This window comes from Catharus ustulatus, chromosome 16 (genome assembly GCF_009819885.2).
Source record: "Catharus ustulatus isolate bCatUst1 chromosome 16, bCatUst1.pri.v2, whole genome shotgun sequence".
Taxonomy (NCBI): Eukaryota; Metazoa; Chordata; class Aves; order Passeriformes; family Turdidae; genus Catharus; species Catharus ustulatus.
The window spans coordinates 9,993,134-10,011,509 of record NC_046236.1 but is presented as its reverse complement, the minus strand read 5'-3'; the positions used below and the strand labels follow the sequence as shown (position 1 = coordinate 10,011,509).

The 18,376-nt window shown below is 43.2% G+C and overlaps 2 protein-coding genes across 4 annotated transcripts in view; one reads left to right on the top strand and one right to left on the bottom strand.

The window, feature by feature from the left end:
- Positions 1–4,265, bottom strand: part of LOC117003719 (transformation/transcription domain associated protein) — a 74,111-nt gene extending 69,846 nt beyond the window's left edge. Inside the window, exons 1-6 of one of the 3 annotated variants that reach the window (XM_033073840.1) lie at positions 4,177–4,265; positions 3,214–3,364; positions 2,802–2,851; positions 1,686–1,796; positions 1,019–1,123; positions 348–431 (exon numbers count right to left, since the gene is read on the bottom strand). In XM_033073840.1, coding sequence (XP_032929731.1) covers positions 348–431; positions 1,019–1,123; positions 1,686–1,796; positions 2,802–2,851; positions 3,214–3,313 — 450 coding nt within the window. In that variant the 5' untranslated portion in view covers positions 3,314–3,364; positions 4,177–4,265. Of the gene's footprint in view, positions 1–347; positions 432–1,018; positions 1,124–1,685; positions 1,797–2,801; positions 2,852–3,213; positions 3,365–3,536; positions 3,555–3,910; positions 3,986–4,176 lie in introns of those variants that run through there. The other 2 variants (XM_033073839.1, XM_033073842.1) reach the window with 2 other exon arrangements.
- Positions 4,254–15,238, top strand: TMEM130 (transmembrane protein 130). The gene is made up of 9 exons (XM_033074328.1): positions 4,254–4,317; positions 5,013–5,300; positions 7,709–7,999; positions 9,424–9,592; positions 10,015–10,184; positions 10,829–10,913; positions 12,561–12,763; positions 13,715–13,827; positions 14,567–15,238. Exons 1-9 carry the CDS (start codon positions 4,254–4,256, stop codon positions 14,741–14,743), a joined length of 1,560 nt encoding a protein of 519 aa, XP_032930219.1. The 3' UTR covers positions 14,744–15,238.
- The last annotated feature ends 3,138 nt before the right edge of the window (positions 15,239–18,376 follow it).

The window sequence follows — 18,376 nt, the reverse complement described above, 5'->3', positions numbered from 1 at the left end:
TCAGGATTTTCCTTCACAAACTAAAAAGGCATCAATTATCCTCCTCTGTGTGGGAATTTTATTCCTTAGATTGATCATATTGTCCATAAACATTTAAACCAAGTACAACTACACTTTAACAGTTTGGTTTTTTTTTTCCTCAGGGGTGCTAGCATTATGCAATCCTCTTTTAAAAATTACATTAAGATTAAAAAAAAAGGAAAAAAAATTAAACATGGTAACCACAGCAGGTCAGGGAACATGAAAGAACAACAGCAAAACAAAACAATCAACATACTTGAACAAAAGAGCAATTCTAAAGAGCATGGTAGCAAGTTTCATACCATGGAACAAGAGTTATGACTTACTTCTTGAGTGATTGCTGGTCGGAACTGTTTATGCAATTCAATAATTATTCTTAAGCAAATCAGTACATTTTCTTCATTCTCTGTCTAAAAAAGAATAAAGAAACTTTTTAGTAAGTCCACTGCACGCTAAATTCTTCAACTACTCAGAGGGTACTTACAAAACCCTATAAAATTATACTCAATGATCTAAAGTGCCCCATTAGCAGGGATTTGCATGAGCAAGATGCCTTTCCCTGGATACCCTGCAGCCCTAGAGTGCAGCTGAAATTAAATCCACCCCTGGGGGAATAAAACCCAGACACTTCAACCACTCTGTACCATCAGATCTGTTCCCACTGCCCCCCAAACAGACCCCCATGTGAGCTTCAAATGACAGTGTTATGAACTCCAAGACAGAAAACAAACTTCCAAGAAGCTATCTGCCAGGAAATCTTGCCCAGCATGAGCTTCCTGCATTTGTACAATACAAGTTTCTCCAAAGGGCAGAAGAGGCAGAAAACCTGTAGGTGGTAAGAGAGGGCATGGGTGAAGCTTAAATAGAATGTCCTTCCATTCCTGCTCCAGCAGCATAGCTATTGAAAATCCTACCACCAGCAAATGTTGGAGATGAAGAAAGTAGAGGAAAATATTTCTGAAAATTTCAAGCAGTATTAAGAGGAAGTGAAAAGTACCTCTAGAAATCTGAACATCACAGACAAGATATTTTTGGTATGAAGACGAAGATGTTCATTTGTTGGTATTCTGTGAATTATTTCAAGCACAAGTTTTCGGAGTTGCTGCAAAAAAAAAAAAAAAAAAAAAAAGGGAAAAATAATGATGTGACAGAACTTCTTGAAAAGCCTACAAAACCCAACAATTGGTTGCAGCATCTTTTTCAGCTTAACAATTCTACATGTTGAAATAGAAAAAAGCCCATTTTATCTCATATAGACACATGCTTGTATAAAACAACATAACCCTTCCTACTACCCACCTATGTGAATGAGGTAAACTTAGCAAATTTACAGTTGAAAAATCAGACTTTTACTAAGGAATGCAATTTTAAGTATTTAAAGACAAAGACTCGACTTTTGCCTTTTATTCTTAACTTTCAGTGAAGTCAGCAATTAGTAACAATGTGTAGTATGTCAGTAAGAAACCCAAATCTGTTGCATCTACTTTTCCTCCTGTTTCACAGAAGCCCAGATTAGCAAAGTTTTTAAATAACTTGTTTAGAGACAGGACTTCTTCAGTTCCACACCAAAATGACAGATCTATTTTTAACAAGTCTTAAATCAGTTCATTAGGTTAATCAAGGACTTCAGAGCAAAAAGGCAGGAGATGCTCCACACAGTTTACCTGTGCTGGCTTCTCCTGCAGAAACTGAACTTCCCCATCCTGTAGGAAGGTGAGAAACCGAGGGATGATGTGTTCCAGGAATGTAGAATATTGAGGGGATGATGTCACATTCTAATTAAGAACAGAAAATGAGGAGTTATAAAATAGACATCACACAGATTATATTCAGTTACATTCAAAGCCATTACTAAACATTTTCAGTGAATTTTGAATAGATTCGGTGACTAAGTGTCTGCTGACACACACACAGAACCAAGTAAGTTCCAAGAGAACATTAGCAAAACAAATCCTGAACAAATTCTTCCCTACTGATGGGAAGAGCAAAGAAAATCAACCAAGACTTCAGATTCTAAACAGATCACCAGACTAAGAAGTTAAAACTATTCTTTTAGTCAGATAAATTGTTTCAGAAATAGTTTAAGCAGATAAAAAACTCCACAAGAACGATTTTTAGTTTTCTATAACTTCAGAACAGGCACATTACAACTAGGTATTCAACTAAAGTATAATTTCTGCTAACACAAGGCTGGGTTAACTTGTGTTTCACATTTTCTCTGCTGTTGATCTAAAATGATGGTCCATCACCTCATCACCATGCAAAAGATGTCACTGGAGACATCTCCAGTCCTGATGTCAGATTCTGCATCTGACAACTCCTCTCTCATACCATGGAATACTCAGAGGAATCAGAAGGGCCTCTGTTTCAGAGGGGCACAATACACATTTGAACTACATAAAAGACAGTTTTAAATACAGACATTTAATAGCATTCAAAAATAGAAGAAAAATATCTTACTTCACTTTTATTTAAATGTTTAATGAATAAAGATTTGGCAATGAAAGCTCTCTAAGTCCAAATATAATTCTTCAACAACCTGGTTAATTCCTAAATACAAACCTAAAATCAATGACTTGTAGCCATATAAATCACAAGTCACTGGATGCTAGTATTAATATTTTAACTGCATAACATCAGAAATTCAATTATTATTAATATTTTAACTGCATAACATCAGAAATTCAATTAATATATATTAAGCACAAGAAAGACTGACATTGCAGAAAATTATGGGGTTTTTGTTGGGTTTTGTTGGTTGGGGTTATTGTTTTATTTACCTCAAAATTCTCACTGACTTCTTGCATCATTTTCAATTTGGTTTCATCGGCTGAAAATGGAAATTCAAGCAAAAAAAGTGAGTGTAAAACTAGGTCATGAAGGAAAATATCAGGCCCATTGATCAAAGAAGCAATCAGGTCTTATCAGTTTAGCCATCATTGCCTAATTATAAGACACACAGCTCTCTCAAACACCACCACACAACTGCACACACACACACAACTTACTCACTTTGGCTCATGAAAGTGTTTCTCATCATTTTGCTTCTTCAAAAATCAAAACTCAAAAAAATTTCAAAGTGAATTTGACAGACTTCACTGTCTCATTTACCAACTGTCTAAACAAGTCTGCAACACTTGTGAAACAAACTACTGAAGAGCTGCAATTTTCAATAAGAAAAAAGTCTCTTACGTGTATTGACATCTGTAAGAGCAGCCACAAACTGAAGGTATTTTTTCATCAAAGTGGTTTGGTCCACCACCGTAGGCCCTTGTGCTGACACAAATGCCATCTTGGAGGAGGAAAGATCAGCTTTCAGTACATGAAATCAAGATCAACACAGCTATAAAAGAATACAGAAGTATTTGTTAGTTTATATGGCTTGTTAACAGCAGCTATCCCATCACCTACATCCATTCTTCCAACACATTGAAGACGACCACCTTTTCCAAAAACCACAAGTGTAATATTTACTTAAACTCACAAATACAACACCAAGCATGCACAGCACTCACTGTGACAGGACTGTACTAATAGATAAAAGGGGTTACTGAGCTCTTCATAGCACATTCATGAGTTTGCCCGGTCTCTCTCTCCCAGCAGCAGGCTCCAGGCTCAGGGATGCTCCCGACACCGCACACTGTCACCCTGCCCTGCGCCCCAGCCACATCCCAAACTCACAGCGACCCTCGGACACACCCCTGCAGGATTCACCCAGGGCCGCCAGCACCTGTCCTGCCAACACAAGCTGCCCATCTAATTCGTAAAGCGGACTAAAATCACATCAACCTTGAGACACCGGCGACCTCCCTCCTCCCCCGGGGGTTTCCCGTCAGTTTCGCTCCCGGCCAGGTCCGGCCGGGCCAGCCCGGGACCCGGCGCCCCTCACCTTCCCCGCCGCAGCGCCGCTCGCCCGGCTCGCTGCCCGCTGCCAGGGCGCCATCACGCCGAGCCCATCTCCGCCCTGCGAACAGGGGCACCGTGAGCGGCCGCAGCGGCGCCTCCCCCCGCCCCTCAGCCCTGCCGGTGCCGTGCTCGGCCCCAGGCCTCCGGCGGGGCTCCGGCCGCTCCCTCCCGCCCGCGGCGCGCCTCCCCCCGCCCCGCTTCACCGCGCCAGGCCCGGGCCCCAGCGGGCGCCGCCGCCGCGCTCCTCACCCCGCGGCCCCACGGAACCGCCCGCCCGCGGCCCCCCGGCTCCCTCCTTTGTTGCTCCCGGAGGCCGCCGGCAGCGCATGGGCGCGACGGAAGCGCCCGAGCTCAGTTCCGGCCGCCTCCTGCCGGTGCCGCCTCCTCCCGGTGCCGCCTCCCGCGCCTCTCCCCGGGCGGAGGCGGGCGCGCAGCCCCGCGGCACCGCCCGCTCCCTCCGCCGGCCCCGCGACCCCGCACAGCCCCGCCCGGGCCCGCCCCTGAGAGCTCCCTGAGGCGAGCCCCGCCCGTCCCCGCGGGCTCCGCGGCCGCCGGTAACAGCGGGCGAGGAGTTACCGGGGCAGAGACGGCCGCGGCCGGTGCCTCCGGCCAGCGCAGGGCCCGCCCCGGCCCGCCGGTGCCCCGGGGGAGCGGCGGCACCGCCGGAAGCGAAGCGCACAGAGACTGATCCACCCCAAGAAACAGAACGGCGGCCGGGAGTGGGAAAGGGCTTCGAATGTTGAGTTCAAGAAAATACAAAAAATAAAAGCATACGAATTAAAACCAAAACATACAAAACTAAACAGGAAAAGACAAAATAAAACGACAAAAAAAGAACACCAGAAAACCACATTCCGGAGCTTTTGCTCTCGCTTCTCTCCAGCAGCGCACCCGCAGCGCACGGGCTGCGGGACCGGTAACAGCAGCCGAGCTGCCCCGGCAGAGGCAGCGCCACCGCAGCAATACTTCATACGTGCTTGCCGCAGCCAAAGCGCAGCGCAAACCCCTTCCCGAGCGCTCCGGGGTGTCCCCACGCCCGCGGCAGATGCCAGGCAATTGTGGTTTTTAGTGACTGTTTGTTTAAGCCGCCGGTGGCTCTGCAGCCCGGTCGCGCTGGCAGCGCGGTCCCGCAGGAACGGCCCCCGGGAGAGGCGGGCTGGGGCTGGCGCTGCCGCGGGGGAGCGGCCCGGGGGCGCGGACACAGCACCGGAGCGGCCCGGGGGCGCGGACACAGCACCGCAGCGCCGCGGGGCAGCGCGGCCCCAGCGCGGCCGGACCCGCTCCCGCTTCCAGAGCCGGCTCCGCGGCCCTCAGCATGCTGTTCTGCGCGCTGCTGCTGCTGCAGCTCGGCCACGGTCTCTCCCCGGCCGCAGGTAAGGGGCCACCGGTCTGTGCTGGCATCGCCACCGGGGAGCGGGCGAGGGGTGGGGGGACGAGGGCTCAGACCTCAGGAGTGAGCTGCACCACGGGTGGGGATGGTTTCCTGCCCGAGGCTGATAGATGGGCACGCTCCCACCACCCCAGACTTTATTTTCAGGCGCTGCGATCCTGTTGCCTGCAGTGAAGGTGGGACATACCGGGCAGCCGGGCTTCTGCTTTGCACTTCCAACCCAAAAGATGCACTTCTGCTTCCTCTGCTGAACCCACGGTGCGGATCACAAGGCACCTGGGCAGCTGCTGTCCCTCACTGTGGGACTCACAGAGCTCCATTCTGCAGAGAGAGGCCAGAAAGGCAGGAGAAATCCCTGAGCTGGATGGAGTGTCTTGCTGTGCTGGTCACTGCCGGGTGACCTTGGGTTAGCCACTGAACCTCCAGCTGCTGCAGCTGTTGGGCTGGTTTGGCCCTGATTTGTAAAGCACTGATAACCTCCAAGGAGAAGTGCTAGATAAGCATGAGGTAGTCAGCTATTTTTTTCCCGAATTCTGCTGAAACCAAGTGGAGCATAGCCTGAATCTTCTAGAGACATGAAACCTCCCTCTGCCAGGTTTCATCAAATCACAAGCATTTCTCTTTTAACTCAAAAAACTGAACTCAGGGCCATCTCTTGTGCTATGAAATGGGAACAGTAGTGTTACAATACATTCCTCACAGTCCTTCTGCCTCCAGAATTGTTCAGCACCTGTGATCTGTAAAATAAAATGCAGGCACAAACTCTCTCTTTCATCCCACCCCAAGCTGATGGGTGCAGAAAAGCCAGCACAGGAGTTAACTGACCCCAGTGCTCCCTTCGTATTAGAGGTCATGGGTGAGTGAAAAAAACAGTTTCTAAAAGATTCAGGTCCCTGATTCAGTCTGGTAGCTGCTGAGAGAGAGGATAAGGAAAGGCACCTGCATTAGAATCTCCAGCTCTTTTGCTCTGCCCAGCACTGCCGATGAGAGGACAGCCAGGCAGAGCTGTGATACAGAGAAGGAAACATGCTTCATGCTCGAGAAATGCAACCAGATCCTGTTCCCAGCTCTGTCCCAATTCACAGCTATTTTGCATTTCCTGTTGTTTTGGGGCTCGGGGGTTGATTTTGTTGTTTAACACATGCACATCCTTTAATGCTGCTGCACCACTATTTTTTTGGAAAATTTAGTGTATCCTATCCACAAAATTCAACGCTGCCTATTGCAGTAGTTGCAAGATCTGACGTAAGCAATTTGAGTCAACATGCAGAGAAGATAATGGTGAGTCATTCCGAGTAACAGAGCTGGTTCAGTATCACAGGTCCTGCACCTCTAAATATCCCTTGATATTTCTTAGAATCATAGCATGGTTTGGGTTGGAAGGGACCTTTAAAGGTCATCTAGTTCAACCCCCTGCCAGGAGCAGGGACATCTTCAACTAGATCTGGTAGCTCAGAGCCCAATCCAACCTGACCTTGAATGTTTGTACTGGGCAACATATGCCAGTGTTTCACCACCCTCATTGTGAAATATCACCTCCCTCAAACAGCTGGCTGATTTTTATCTCAGCCTCATATCTTTCTTGGGTGCACATCATTGGCTCAAGTCCAGATTTTCATCCACCAGCACCCCCAAGTCCTTCTCTATCCCTTCATCCCCCAGCCTGTACTGATTACCAGGGGTTGCCCCAATCCAGATGCAGCACCTTGCACTCAGCCTTGTTCAACCCCATGAGGTTCCTATGGGCCCACATTTTGAGCTTGTCCAGGTCCCTCTGGACAGCAACTGATCTGCCACTAGAGCATTGTACAACTTTCATTTACCTTGGGTTTTTTGGTCCTCCCCTGCAAAAGGAAATTTAAGGTGGAGCATACCACAGAAAATGCTTTTGCTGAGTTTTTTTGTATTTACTTATGAGGAAAGTTAGAGAAACTTTTCAACAGAGCTGGCAAAGGAATCTAGTGAATGAAATCCCACCTGATTTAGAAAGCTTACATTTTTTAGGACAGAGATTACAGCTGAGCCTCTTCCAGTAGCTGGAAGTCTAATGATCATTTTGGATCATTAGTGACAATGAACCTACAGCCAGCAACCAGCTCATCAAAGTTTTTGTGATGTTCTAGACTGAAGCTGTCTTCTACTATGAACTTTCTAGGACCCAGTCTGATGTGTTGATTACTGCTATTTATTTGAACTCATATACACATGCAACATTTTCTGTTCCAGATATTTAAACAATAAAAAGTTATGGTGGCAAAGTCTTTGCTAGGATGAGTGTCATTGTGAGTCATATAACTAGAGCTGACTATTTAAAATGTATAGATAAATAAATGAACTTTAAAATGCCATACAACAAGGTTTGGTTTAATCCTTTCCTTCTGATTTCCGCAGAGTTGTATAGTCTGGAAATAACCAACAATGGTCCCATCACAACGGGAGCTCAAGCTACTGTTCAGGCCAGGCTAAGAATGAAGAACGAAAATGCCACATCAAACTCATATCACTTCAACTGGGTTTATGCTCCTCTGATTCTGATAGAGAAATCTGAGCAGCGGTTTAATTCTGTAATTAATGTGACTGGTGAATTTCCTGGCACTTTCCCTGTGTCTGTCTGGGTGACTCACAAAAACTGTTGGTTGTGTCGGCCGATTGCAAGAAACATCACGGTGCTTCAGATTACAGGTAAAAAGGGTAAAACGGCTTTAAAACCTGTACATCTCCAGGAACTCAGTGTATATGCCCTCCCCAGCATCAGGAAAAAAAGCTAGTGTAAATATGGCTCCTAACAGCAGAGTTTGATTTGTAGCCCTGTGGCTGAAGGCGGATTTGGGTGGCATGGTGCAATTAATACCACTACAGCCATGCTCTAGTCTCTACATCCAGGAAGAGAGTGTGATGCTGCATGTGTTTTCCTGCCTCTGCCACTTAGAGAAACTGAACTAGAAACCAGATGCTTCAGCAGCTGCAGTTCACACAGCAGGGTCAGTGATGCCCAGACTCCTAGAACAATGCTGCTTCTGCAGCCTCCCAGCTTTTCTAGACCTGAAGATGATGACCATCAGCAGTGACCCTCTGCTGCTTTTCCCTGTTGCATGACACAGCAAATCTTAGGCCATCAGCAGAGCATTACATTTTCTTTTAAAGCTCTGTCTGAGTGTACTGAAATTGGATGTGAAGTCATGGCTGCATTTCTAAATGTTGCTAAGTGCAATTTCAGTTTGCTGGGAATATTCATAACCATAAATATGCTTTTCTTCTTTTTTTTTTTATTTTTACAAATTAACCTCTGGTGTGCTATGGTTAACCTAATCTCTGGTACAAGGATTGACAGCCCCATTCCAACAGTAGTTGCAATTATTATTTGTGCATCATGAAGAAAACTGTTAACCAAGTGTAATGAATTCTTAGCAGGATAAGAGTCTGTTGCTGGTAATCAATAGCCCATTAATTTTATAATGAGCTGATAAGTGTCTCATACTAATACCTCTTTATTCATAGGTTAGAGAGGATTTTTTTAGATCAGTCCTTGTCACTCATTGTCCACCATAGAACCTCTCATAGACAAAAACATTCCCCCATTCTGTATTCACAATATATAGTGTATCTATTATTCACAGTAGTCAAATCTTAATTTCTGTAGAAATAGCTACAACTAAGGGGAAAAAGACTACATTAAAAAACCCACACAACAAACAAAAACCACCATCCCAAACATGACAAGTATGTGTACTGGCTTGTTTCTGAATCTAGATGCTTGATATTAATACCAGTTATTTTTAATCAATAGTAAATGTTTATATTGAGCTCAATCAGTCCAGGATTATTTCTAGTAGTTCTATTGGATGTTTTATTGTGACCCATTGTATAACCCTAAATAAATACTTGAATTTCACTGCCTCATTTGCACACGTGGCAACACTGAGAAACAGATACAAAATACACTTAACCACTTGGACTAGGATACAGAAAGATGCAGTACCTCTGAAAGAATATTTTGATACAGAGCATACTGTGGAAGCATGCTGTCATTCTTTCGTCATATATTCTGTCATACATGCTTTCTGTCACATATGTTGTCATTCTTCTTCCTCCTTTTTATTGTGCAGAATTTATCACAGGGAACCTCACCATTGCCCAGATCGAAGACAGCAGAGTTACCACACATGGTTCTAGTTCCTCCACAGACACAGTGACACGGATTTCTTTCTCTCTTCATGACCCAAGTCACTACTTCAAGTCAGCATCATTTGTCTACAACTGGGATTTTGGAGATGGGTAGGTATGGTTACTTTGTTTGCTTTAATGAGTATCCAAGTTGGCTCTGATCCAGATGTTCTGATTCAGAAAAGTCCCAATTAAATCAGACTATTAGCTAGCAGTCTTCCTGCTATAAAAGTTATTTTCATAATTTACTGACTATTTCTACTCAATTTTGTGAATTCTTTTAGCATTATCTTTAGTTTCTTTAATTAAAAATGCTGAGATTTACTCTGCATCTTGTACTAATTGTAGTTCTACAGGAAATACCACAGACATAAATCCTCATTTATATGGACATAAAGTAGAATTAGAATCACAGCCACTGGAACGTTGTCTGTAAAGAAAATAAATTAGAGCTTGTCCCTTTTCAAACCAGAAATGGGCAAGCACTTGGTAAAAGGTGGTTTTGATTCTACATCTGCTCCTGTTGCACACAGAGTTTACCGGATTACCAAGGAACCCTTTGTCTACTGCAACTGCTCGTCCAAGGGGAACCGCACAGTGCACCTGAAGGCCGTGGCTGAATGGGATCAAACTGGGAGTGTCATACACGAGAAAGAAACCATGCAGAAAACTGGAGATTTTAGCACAGCTCTGGAGCTCTCGGGTAATTATGAAGCGTTTTGTACCTTATATAGATACATACAGATACAGTCTAGCATACACAGATACAATCTAGCTTTGACATGGTAACACAATTTCAACGTTGTTTCACTTGCAATGACTGGGCAACATCCTTCACTGAAGAGTTTCCATTGCAGAATTGACTTGGTGCTCTTCTAGGGCAGAAAAATGGGGGGAAATATAAAATCTTTAGTTTCTTTTTAATCTACAGACAATTTAATTGTCTTTTGTAAAAGCCTCACACACAATTCAAACAATAAAGTATTTAGGGTAAGTTATGGTGGAATTGTTTGTTCAATTTATACCAGCTATTCCTGCACAATAAATTAGTTAAATCAAGGAAAGTTATTGATTTGATCAGCTTCAAGAGTACATAAACAGAGAATTAAAAATGTAAAGAACTAATAACATTGGTTATACGTACTAATAAGCAATCAGACAAAAAGTCAGGAAACTTACAGTGTCTCCAGTGGTAGATCTCCTTTTGGGGTGTGAGACAAACAGTATTATTTGTGTCACTGATAAAGCTCAAATCTGCAATCTGTGGAAGTAAACCTTCACTAGAAAACCAGTGAGACTCGAGTTCATGTGTGCAGGGTGACATGCTGGCTTTTCATCTCTTCTCAGATGCTGTTAAGAGTATTAACATAGTGGGCAACAGAGAGACTCACGTAATGGAAAACTTGAATTTATCTCTTCATATCAATGGCACGTAAGTAGCAAACACAACTTCTCTCCCCCCTAAAATTGTCTCTTTAAGTGTTTTCCACCAGTGTTTTCTAAAAATAGTTGAACCTCATAGAACAATTATTTTTAAAAACCAAAACCACCTCCTTTCCCCCCAGAAAATACTGTTGAATATTGCATTTTCCTGACTTGAAATGCCATGAGATCTAAGAGCCTGAAAGACTCTGCATCTTTACAGAAAAGTAGAATGCTCCTATGTAAAGCAAATGTTATTTTTCTTTTTTTAAATCTTTGTAATGGGAATGTTAAAAGAGAAGTAGCCAGAGAAATAGTGGTGGAAAATACATCTGAAAACTTCTTTCTGAACTTTCCTCCTTCACCAATTTCCCTGCTATTTAATTAAAATATATTCCAAGTCCTGTTGCATAGCAGCAAAGTTTGACTGACATAGGGGATGAAGAAGTTTGGGGAGTGATTCTGGCGAAGTTCAGATTGCCACAAGATAAGACATAGAAGCCCCATGCAGCAAGGATCCTAGAAAAACAGGAGAGTTGTGAGCACCCCAGTCCTGGCACAAGCTCTGTCAAGTTGCAGCATTAGAACACTTTGGAGTTTTGGAGGGAGCAGCACCCAAACAGAGCATTTACCAAAGGCATGAACAGTCCCAACAGATAAAGCAGCACAGTTTGCACTCAGAAAGTGAAAGGCACATTGGCAGGAATAGGAGCTGGAGATGTCATCCCAGTAAATGTGAACAGCCAAAAACTGTGACAGGCAAACCTGAGATCACTAAGAGCAGGCTTGGTGACCTTGTAGTCACAGGGCTGGGGCTGATGAAAGACGAGTGTAAGATAGAGATGCAGTGACAAAGAGATGGCTTATCAAAAACAAAGCTAGAAAACAAGATAAACACATAAACATGGTTCTTTCTTTAGCAAAGAATGTTGTAAAGATATAAGAAACAAAACACTAATAAAACAGGGTAAAGAAAACTCTGCTGTCACAATCAAAGTCTACAGTACATAAGGTGAGTTCAAGCAGGACCAGTGGAAACAGGGATCTGGAAGGTAAATAAAAGGCTTCAATTAGATATGGTGAGAAGCCACATGGCCATGAAGTGGGTTGCACTAAATTGCTTGATAGCAAATAAAACCTTTTGTTAATGTAAGGGAACGCTGTGATCCTTGAAATTTGCTTACATTTTCCAGCTATTAGTCCTTTGTACAAAGCTCATATTCTTTCCAGTTTCATTTGCAGGGTTTTTTAATTAAAACAGTATTGGGTGTGCTTCAGTAGTAAAGACAGTGATTTCTGTGTGAGAAGGACAAAGAAAAAAAAAATACCTTACCTTGGAAGTGCAGGAAAAAAGATTCCTTTTATCTTTATTGAAGAAGGACTAAGGAGTTTTCTACACACAGTGGCCTGCTGATGACCCTTGCAGGTATTCAGCTCTCAGCTGAAAGACTTGCCTTTATAGAAGCATCACAAAGAACTTTTTCATTTGGCATATATTATAAGCCAAACACCAGCGCAGTTGATTATTTCTTTATTTGTATTTAAATTAACTTAATTCATTTCAAAATTATTCTGCTATTTTAATCAACATATTTTCAGAAATTCTTTCAGAGTTTTCACCTTTTTTATTTTTGCCTTTTTGCTCTTGTCATTTCAGCCCACCACTGGCATTATGCTGGCTTATAAAATCCGAGTGCATTCCACTTGAAGGTGACAAATGCCATCTGGTGGAGATCAGTGGCTCCTGCTACAACCTCAGCCACACCTTCAGGGACGCGGGGCAGTATTGCCTCAGTGTCAGGGTGGAGAACGGCGTGACGATGCTGCAGACGTACCACGGGATCAAAGTGCGGCCAGCAGGTGAGGGGCAGGGACTCTGAGCAGCACGGACGGTCCCAAACAGGTCAGGGACAAACATGGATTAACCAGCCTGCAGACGGGGTTTCTGGAATGTGGTGTAGATCTCTAAAGGGAGAGGAATAAAAAGGGAAATGAGAATTTTTAATGTGCCTGCTGTAATTGCTCTGATCTTGTGTTCTGCTGAACCCTTAGTCCCAAGAGTGTCTTGAAGCTACTAAGTACACTGGGAAGGCTGTATTACTTAAATGAAATATTTTTCCCTTTAAATAGTCTCTTGTAGTTAGAGAGGATAACATATGCATCTGTAACCCTACCTTAATTAACCAGTCTCAATTCTTTTTGCTTAGTTTAGTTATGGATTTTTGAGGGTAGGTTTTTCTAGGCCTCCATTTCATTACAAGTCTCTGTCCCTCCTGCCAGTGACCCCAGCTGGCTCCCCCATGCATGGTCACACGTGCCCCTCTTGGGTCCCTAAACCATCTAGGAGAGGGGTTAGGTGGCCAAGTGAAGAGGACAGGGCACAGCCAGGCTGTGACACACACTGGTCACTCCATGTCACCATGAGCCAGCTGTGTACAGACAGAGTAGCTCTCCAGAAGGTACTGGTGTGCATTCAGGGCTGGATCCTCTGTGCTGGAGGCTCTTGGCTGCTGTGGAGGTGAGAGTCCTTCCTGTCCTCTTGGGGTACCACAAACACCCTGGGGAGTCAGGGGCTAACATATGTAGCTGGGTGGAGGTTTTTAGGCTCTTCAAGAGAAAAGAGGGCATAAAGGGAAGAACCCTTAAAAACTCCTCTCCCACCCCTGAGATTTCAGATTGGGGCTGAAAAGTTTATTCCTTCTTACACACATCCCTTCTTTTTCCTGAAAATACTTCTAACATTTCTTCATTGTTTCCTTTTCTCTGGGGCATTGTGTCACTCCAGGAATGTGTCCTTGTGCTTTTTCCTAGGAATCCACCCGGCTTTCTTTGTCCTGCTCTGCACTGCTCTGGTTTCAGTGATGCTGGTACTGGTGCTGTACACAACTTTACGAAGTAACACACAACAAAAAGATCTCGTGGAGGTATTCAGTTACTCTTACTTCGAGCTAGGATAGTAATTAGGTAGCTTTCAGCCATGAAAGGTATCTGATATGAAAGGTTCTTTAATCCCCAGACAAACAGAGTGAGAGGGAGAATTTCCTGGTACGTGTGATCTGTTCTACAAAAATCCAAGCAGTGTAGGCAAATGAAGGAACAGCCGTGTTCTGGCTTGTTGCAGAGAGATCCAAATTGCCAGAATAATAATGGGCAGTTTGTTAATATTCCCAAGCAGATGCTTGCATTAAAGTATCCATTCCAGAGGATCTACCTCAGAGTAGTTACATGAAAGAAAGCAAGGAGACAGAGCAAGAGGATACAGGATAATAAAAAAGGAGTATATAACCTAAAGCAGCCCTAAATTGTTACCTACCCCTTGCACGTGGCCTTCATCCCCCAGCTCCCTTCCATCTCTAATATACTTTCACTTGCTACAAAAGGCGTTTGCAATAAGCACAAGTTCTTAAATCAAAAATAGCTTTCATGGTACTTTGGAAAGTACCTAATACCCTTTACACTGTGCCACAATATAAATGATATACCTCTAGAGAGACTGCCTATAAGACATGTGCACAGCAGCAATAAATCAGAAGTCTATTTGAAGTTAGTGACTAAGTGAAAATGGTAGAAGACCAAGTGCCATTTGTAGCCCAATGTGTTCTTGCTGAACTTGAGCCAGTGGGAACTGAACTAAAAATTATCTTTTTGATGTTCCTTTTCCAGGTAGCTGACTTTGACTTCTCTCCACTGTCTGATGAGCACCGGTCTAATCGTTCCAAGTCAGGCTGTGGCCCAGCGTGTTGCAGATCATGTTTTCTCCAGCCATCAAAAGAAGCTGCCTGGGAGACTCACGAACTTCTACATTCACTTTACAAGCCAGTCAAAATGTACACTCTGTGAAGAACACAATTGCACTTTGGTTGCACTAACTGTCTAACTTTCTCACTTAGGCTAAGTCAAAAGCCTGGTGCTGCATGAATGGTTTGGTTTTGCCATTGCAATGTGGTTCACCACTTTAAGTCCAGCACTTGAGTACTTCATTCTCTGAACTTAAAAAGAACAAGAAACACAGTAAAAAAGTAGCTTCTTTGTATTTTTAACTTATACAGGTGTGTATATTTACAGCTGTAAATGCAGCATTTTATTCTTATGAAAGATTGTTTTATGTGCAGGTTTGCTAAATTCACTACCTCTTGTAATTTCTCTGTTCCTTCTGTTGTTTGTTTCAAAGAAGAAAATGCCTAAGACAAACATACCTCTTTTCCTATGTACAACAATATTATTGGAAATGGAAGTCATCCAAAATACTGTTGAATATGTATTTTTTCTATCAAGGAACTGATGTGTCCAGGTTGAAAACAGAGGAGGTGTTTCCAATGAACCAGACTACCTAGTTATGTTGTCCTTTTTCCTGTCTCAAAAGACCCCTTTTTAAGCTAATGGACTTCTGTCAGACTGTAGTGGTGGTGACATACTCACCTGCTTGCAGTATTTGGGTTCTGCAGACATCTCCACATGCCTACCACTTTCTAAAATAGAACACCACTCTAATCTGTATAAGTAGGAGTTTTTTAGGCTATTCATGCTTCTTTTTATCACATATTGCTCCCCAATCATCTATCAAAGGTCCTCTTCCAAAAAAATGCAACAAACAGTAGCTCAAAGCTATTCAGCAAAACATATTTAATTGAAATTCCTAATCAGTGATCAAGGTTGTAGAAACTCCATGCCTGTTGCAGACTATCATCTACTATCAGCTTCCTGCTCAGCCTGGCTTTGCCCACTGGCATTTCAGAGTACCCTGATGGCTTTTAAACAGAAGTGCCTTTGTGTCCACTTCTTTTTTAAAATGTAACACACCCTCCCCAACTCTGCTTAAAGCATATGGGTATTGTGGGCTTGGGGGTTTTCATAGTTTCTCAAATGACTGGAAAATAATTGTCTGAATGTGAGGGGATTTACCATGAGGTCTTTGGGGTACTCATCTCACATGTTCAACTTCTTTGCTTCCTCAGAGGAGCCCAGAGCTTCAGTTCTTCTGGAAAAAAAATTACATGACCCTTAATTAACTTGATACATTTGAAATAGAATAGGATCATGTAAGATAACAAATCCTATAAACCCAAGTTTTTGTCAAAAGTTCCCTTTCAAATAGAACTTCTTTCAGCTTGAATTCCAAAGAGAAAAGGTATTCCTAAGCAAGCTTGTTGATTAAGAGTGGTGTTCTTTGCATTCTTTCTCTGTGCTCTGGTATCAAACTCTTATCTCCAGCCATATTCAGTTACTAAGAATGTGCCTCTCTTTAGCAAAGAAGCTACTGTACCTGAGAGCTTCAGTTTTGTTGTTTATTCCTGAGATCCCAGCCCTCTGAACCACTGCCAAAGGCAGTGACTTGTTCTGGGATGCCAGTGTGGTTTGTAAATGGCTGCATGGTCCTTGGGAAGCGGGAAGAAGAGATCTCTGATATGCAAAAGGCAGCTCAGAGTGAGAGTCCTGAGACAGACTGCACAGGGGTTTCTGCAGCCAGAATTTAGTTTGGGCTTCTTTTATTACATTTGTGAAAGATATGGCCGTTGCAGTTGTAATACACTTAAAGGCAGCCCATTGGCATGCTAATGGATGTGTAAAAAGCCCTTCTCCATATTGTACTGCTAGCAAAGACAATATCTGTGGGAGCAGACTCAGTTATAGATGCATGAAACTGGCATCTTTGGGGTTCAGATTGTACGAAAGGAATAAGACTTATGCTTGGCTCCCTTTTGAATGAACACCCAGGTGATCCAAAGGGTGTCATGGGGTGTTAGGCCACGAACTTGGGTGCTCTGGGTTTTTGCATTTGTGTTCTCCATATGTCCAAGCCAAGATACAACTGATCATCCAAATCTGGCAGAGTAGGTATCAACCCCTGCCAAAAAAGTGGGACATGGAGTTAGAGATACAAAAGACAGGCCTAAGAAAATCCCCAATTTCCTATTGAGAAAAAGAGAGCAAATGTCCTTCAGAAGAATATTGAATACTCTTACTCTCTGCCTAGAGTGAAGAAAGGATGGCAAAGGAATAAAATGATTCAGGAGGGTAGAAAAGATAAAGTGCTGTAAAGTAGAAAGGCAATACTATCAAATAATGGAAGACACTTCTTCAAGAGCAGAAAAGAATAGAGGTTAGAAAGAAAGACATCTCTGAAAAAACAAAACAAAACAAAAAAGCAGTGGAGAAAGTACTCTTAAAAGGGTATGTCAAGAAGCAAATTAACCAAGAAAATTTAAACAGCCTTAGCAAATTGAAATATAAGTATGAGAAATATTCACAGGAATATGTTCTTGAATCCAATATGAAACTGCTTCCTGCACAAAAGACTGATCTGTGGGTTTGATAAATGCATCTGAAATTGAAGACAAAAGGTAATTGAGCAGTTCAGGATATAGCAATGAGATTAGTGGGACGTAGCAAGGATCAGTAGGAGGATTCATTTTGTTAACCTTAGAAATCAATGACCTGCAAAAAGGAATGTTCAGCAAAACCATCAAACTCACTGACTCAAAACAACAGTCCAGTGAGTGCAAAGCCAAAGAGCCATTAAATTAGGTGATAAGCAAGAGTGTGGGCAGATAAAAAGTGTATGCAATGAGAACTTTTTACAAGGAAATGCATTTGAGCACAGAAAGAATCTGGAAATGCATAATAGAAAAACACACAGTAAAGCAAAAGAACTTCTGTTTTTCTGTAATGTGTCATATAAACAATGGTGCTGGTTTGTGCAATAATTGTGGGGACAAATCAGCCTTTTATCTTATAAGCACAGCACAAGACTCTGTGGCTGAATGGGTCAAGGCTGAATTTTGTCTTTCATCTCTGGAAAGGAGATTACACAGCCCAAGCTGTGACCACACTTTGAAGACACGAGGCCTCTCTTGTGTTTGCTGGGTGCTGTAAGAACAGTTTTCTCAGCAAAAGGAAGGTGAAGAACTTCATATTTAAATGCTCAGCTTTATTATTAGATAATCAGCCAACACTTCACCTTGATTTTTGTGCCAGTTTCCGTGGAAACTGAAATGCCATCCTGCAGCTGTCACAAAGTTGTTCAGATCCTGCAGATCTCAGCTTTGACAGAACACCATGCACTACAAATGTGGAGTTTTAAATTGCAGCCAGTAAAGCAAGGAGCACAGAAGTTCCAAAAACTTCTTTCAGAGCTGGGTATACTCATCTCCAGCATGTGTAATTCCTACAGCAGTGTGCACAGAGAGAGCAGTCACAGCAGATCATGGAATCACGAAATCATAGAATGGCCTGGGTTGAAAGTGACCTTAAAGATCATTTTGTTCCACACCCCTGCCATGGTTGCACTAGACCAGGTTGCTACAAATTCCCTCCAACCTGGCCTTGAGCATTTCCAGGTTTGGGGCATCCACAGCTCTGGGCATCCTGTGTTAGGGCCTCAACACTCTCACAGTAAACAATTATTTTCTGGTGTCTAAATTAAACCTCTCAGCTTGAAGCCATTCTGCCTTGTCCTGCCACTACATGTTCTTG

Bases quoted from the DNA above. Each gene is read 5' to 3' on its own strand.
- TMEM130 (XM_033074328.1), top strand. From the start codon at position 4,254: ATGGGCGCGACGGAAGCGCCCGAGCTCAGTTCCGGCCGCCTCCTGCCG. The intron at 4,318-5,012 runs GTGCCGCCTCCC...TGTTTGTTTAAG, and splicing joins GCCGGTGCCGCCTCCTCCCG to CCGCCGGTGGCTCTGCAGCC. The intron at 8,000-9,423 runs GTAAAAAGGGTA...TTTATTGTGCAG, and splicing joins CACGGTGCTTCAGATTACAG to AATTTATCACAGGGAACCTC.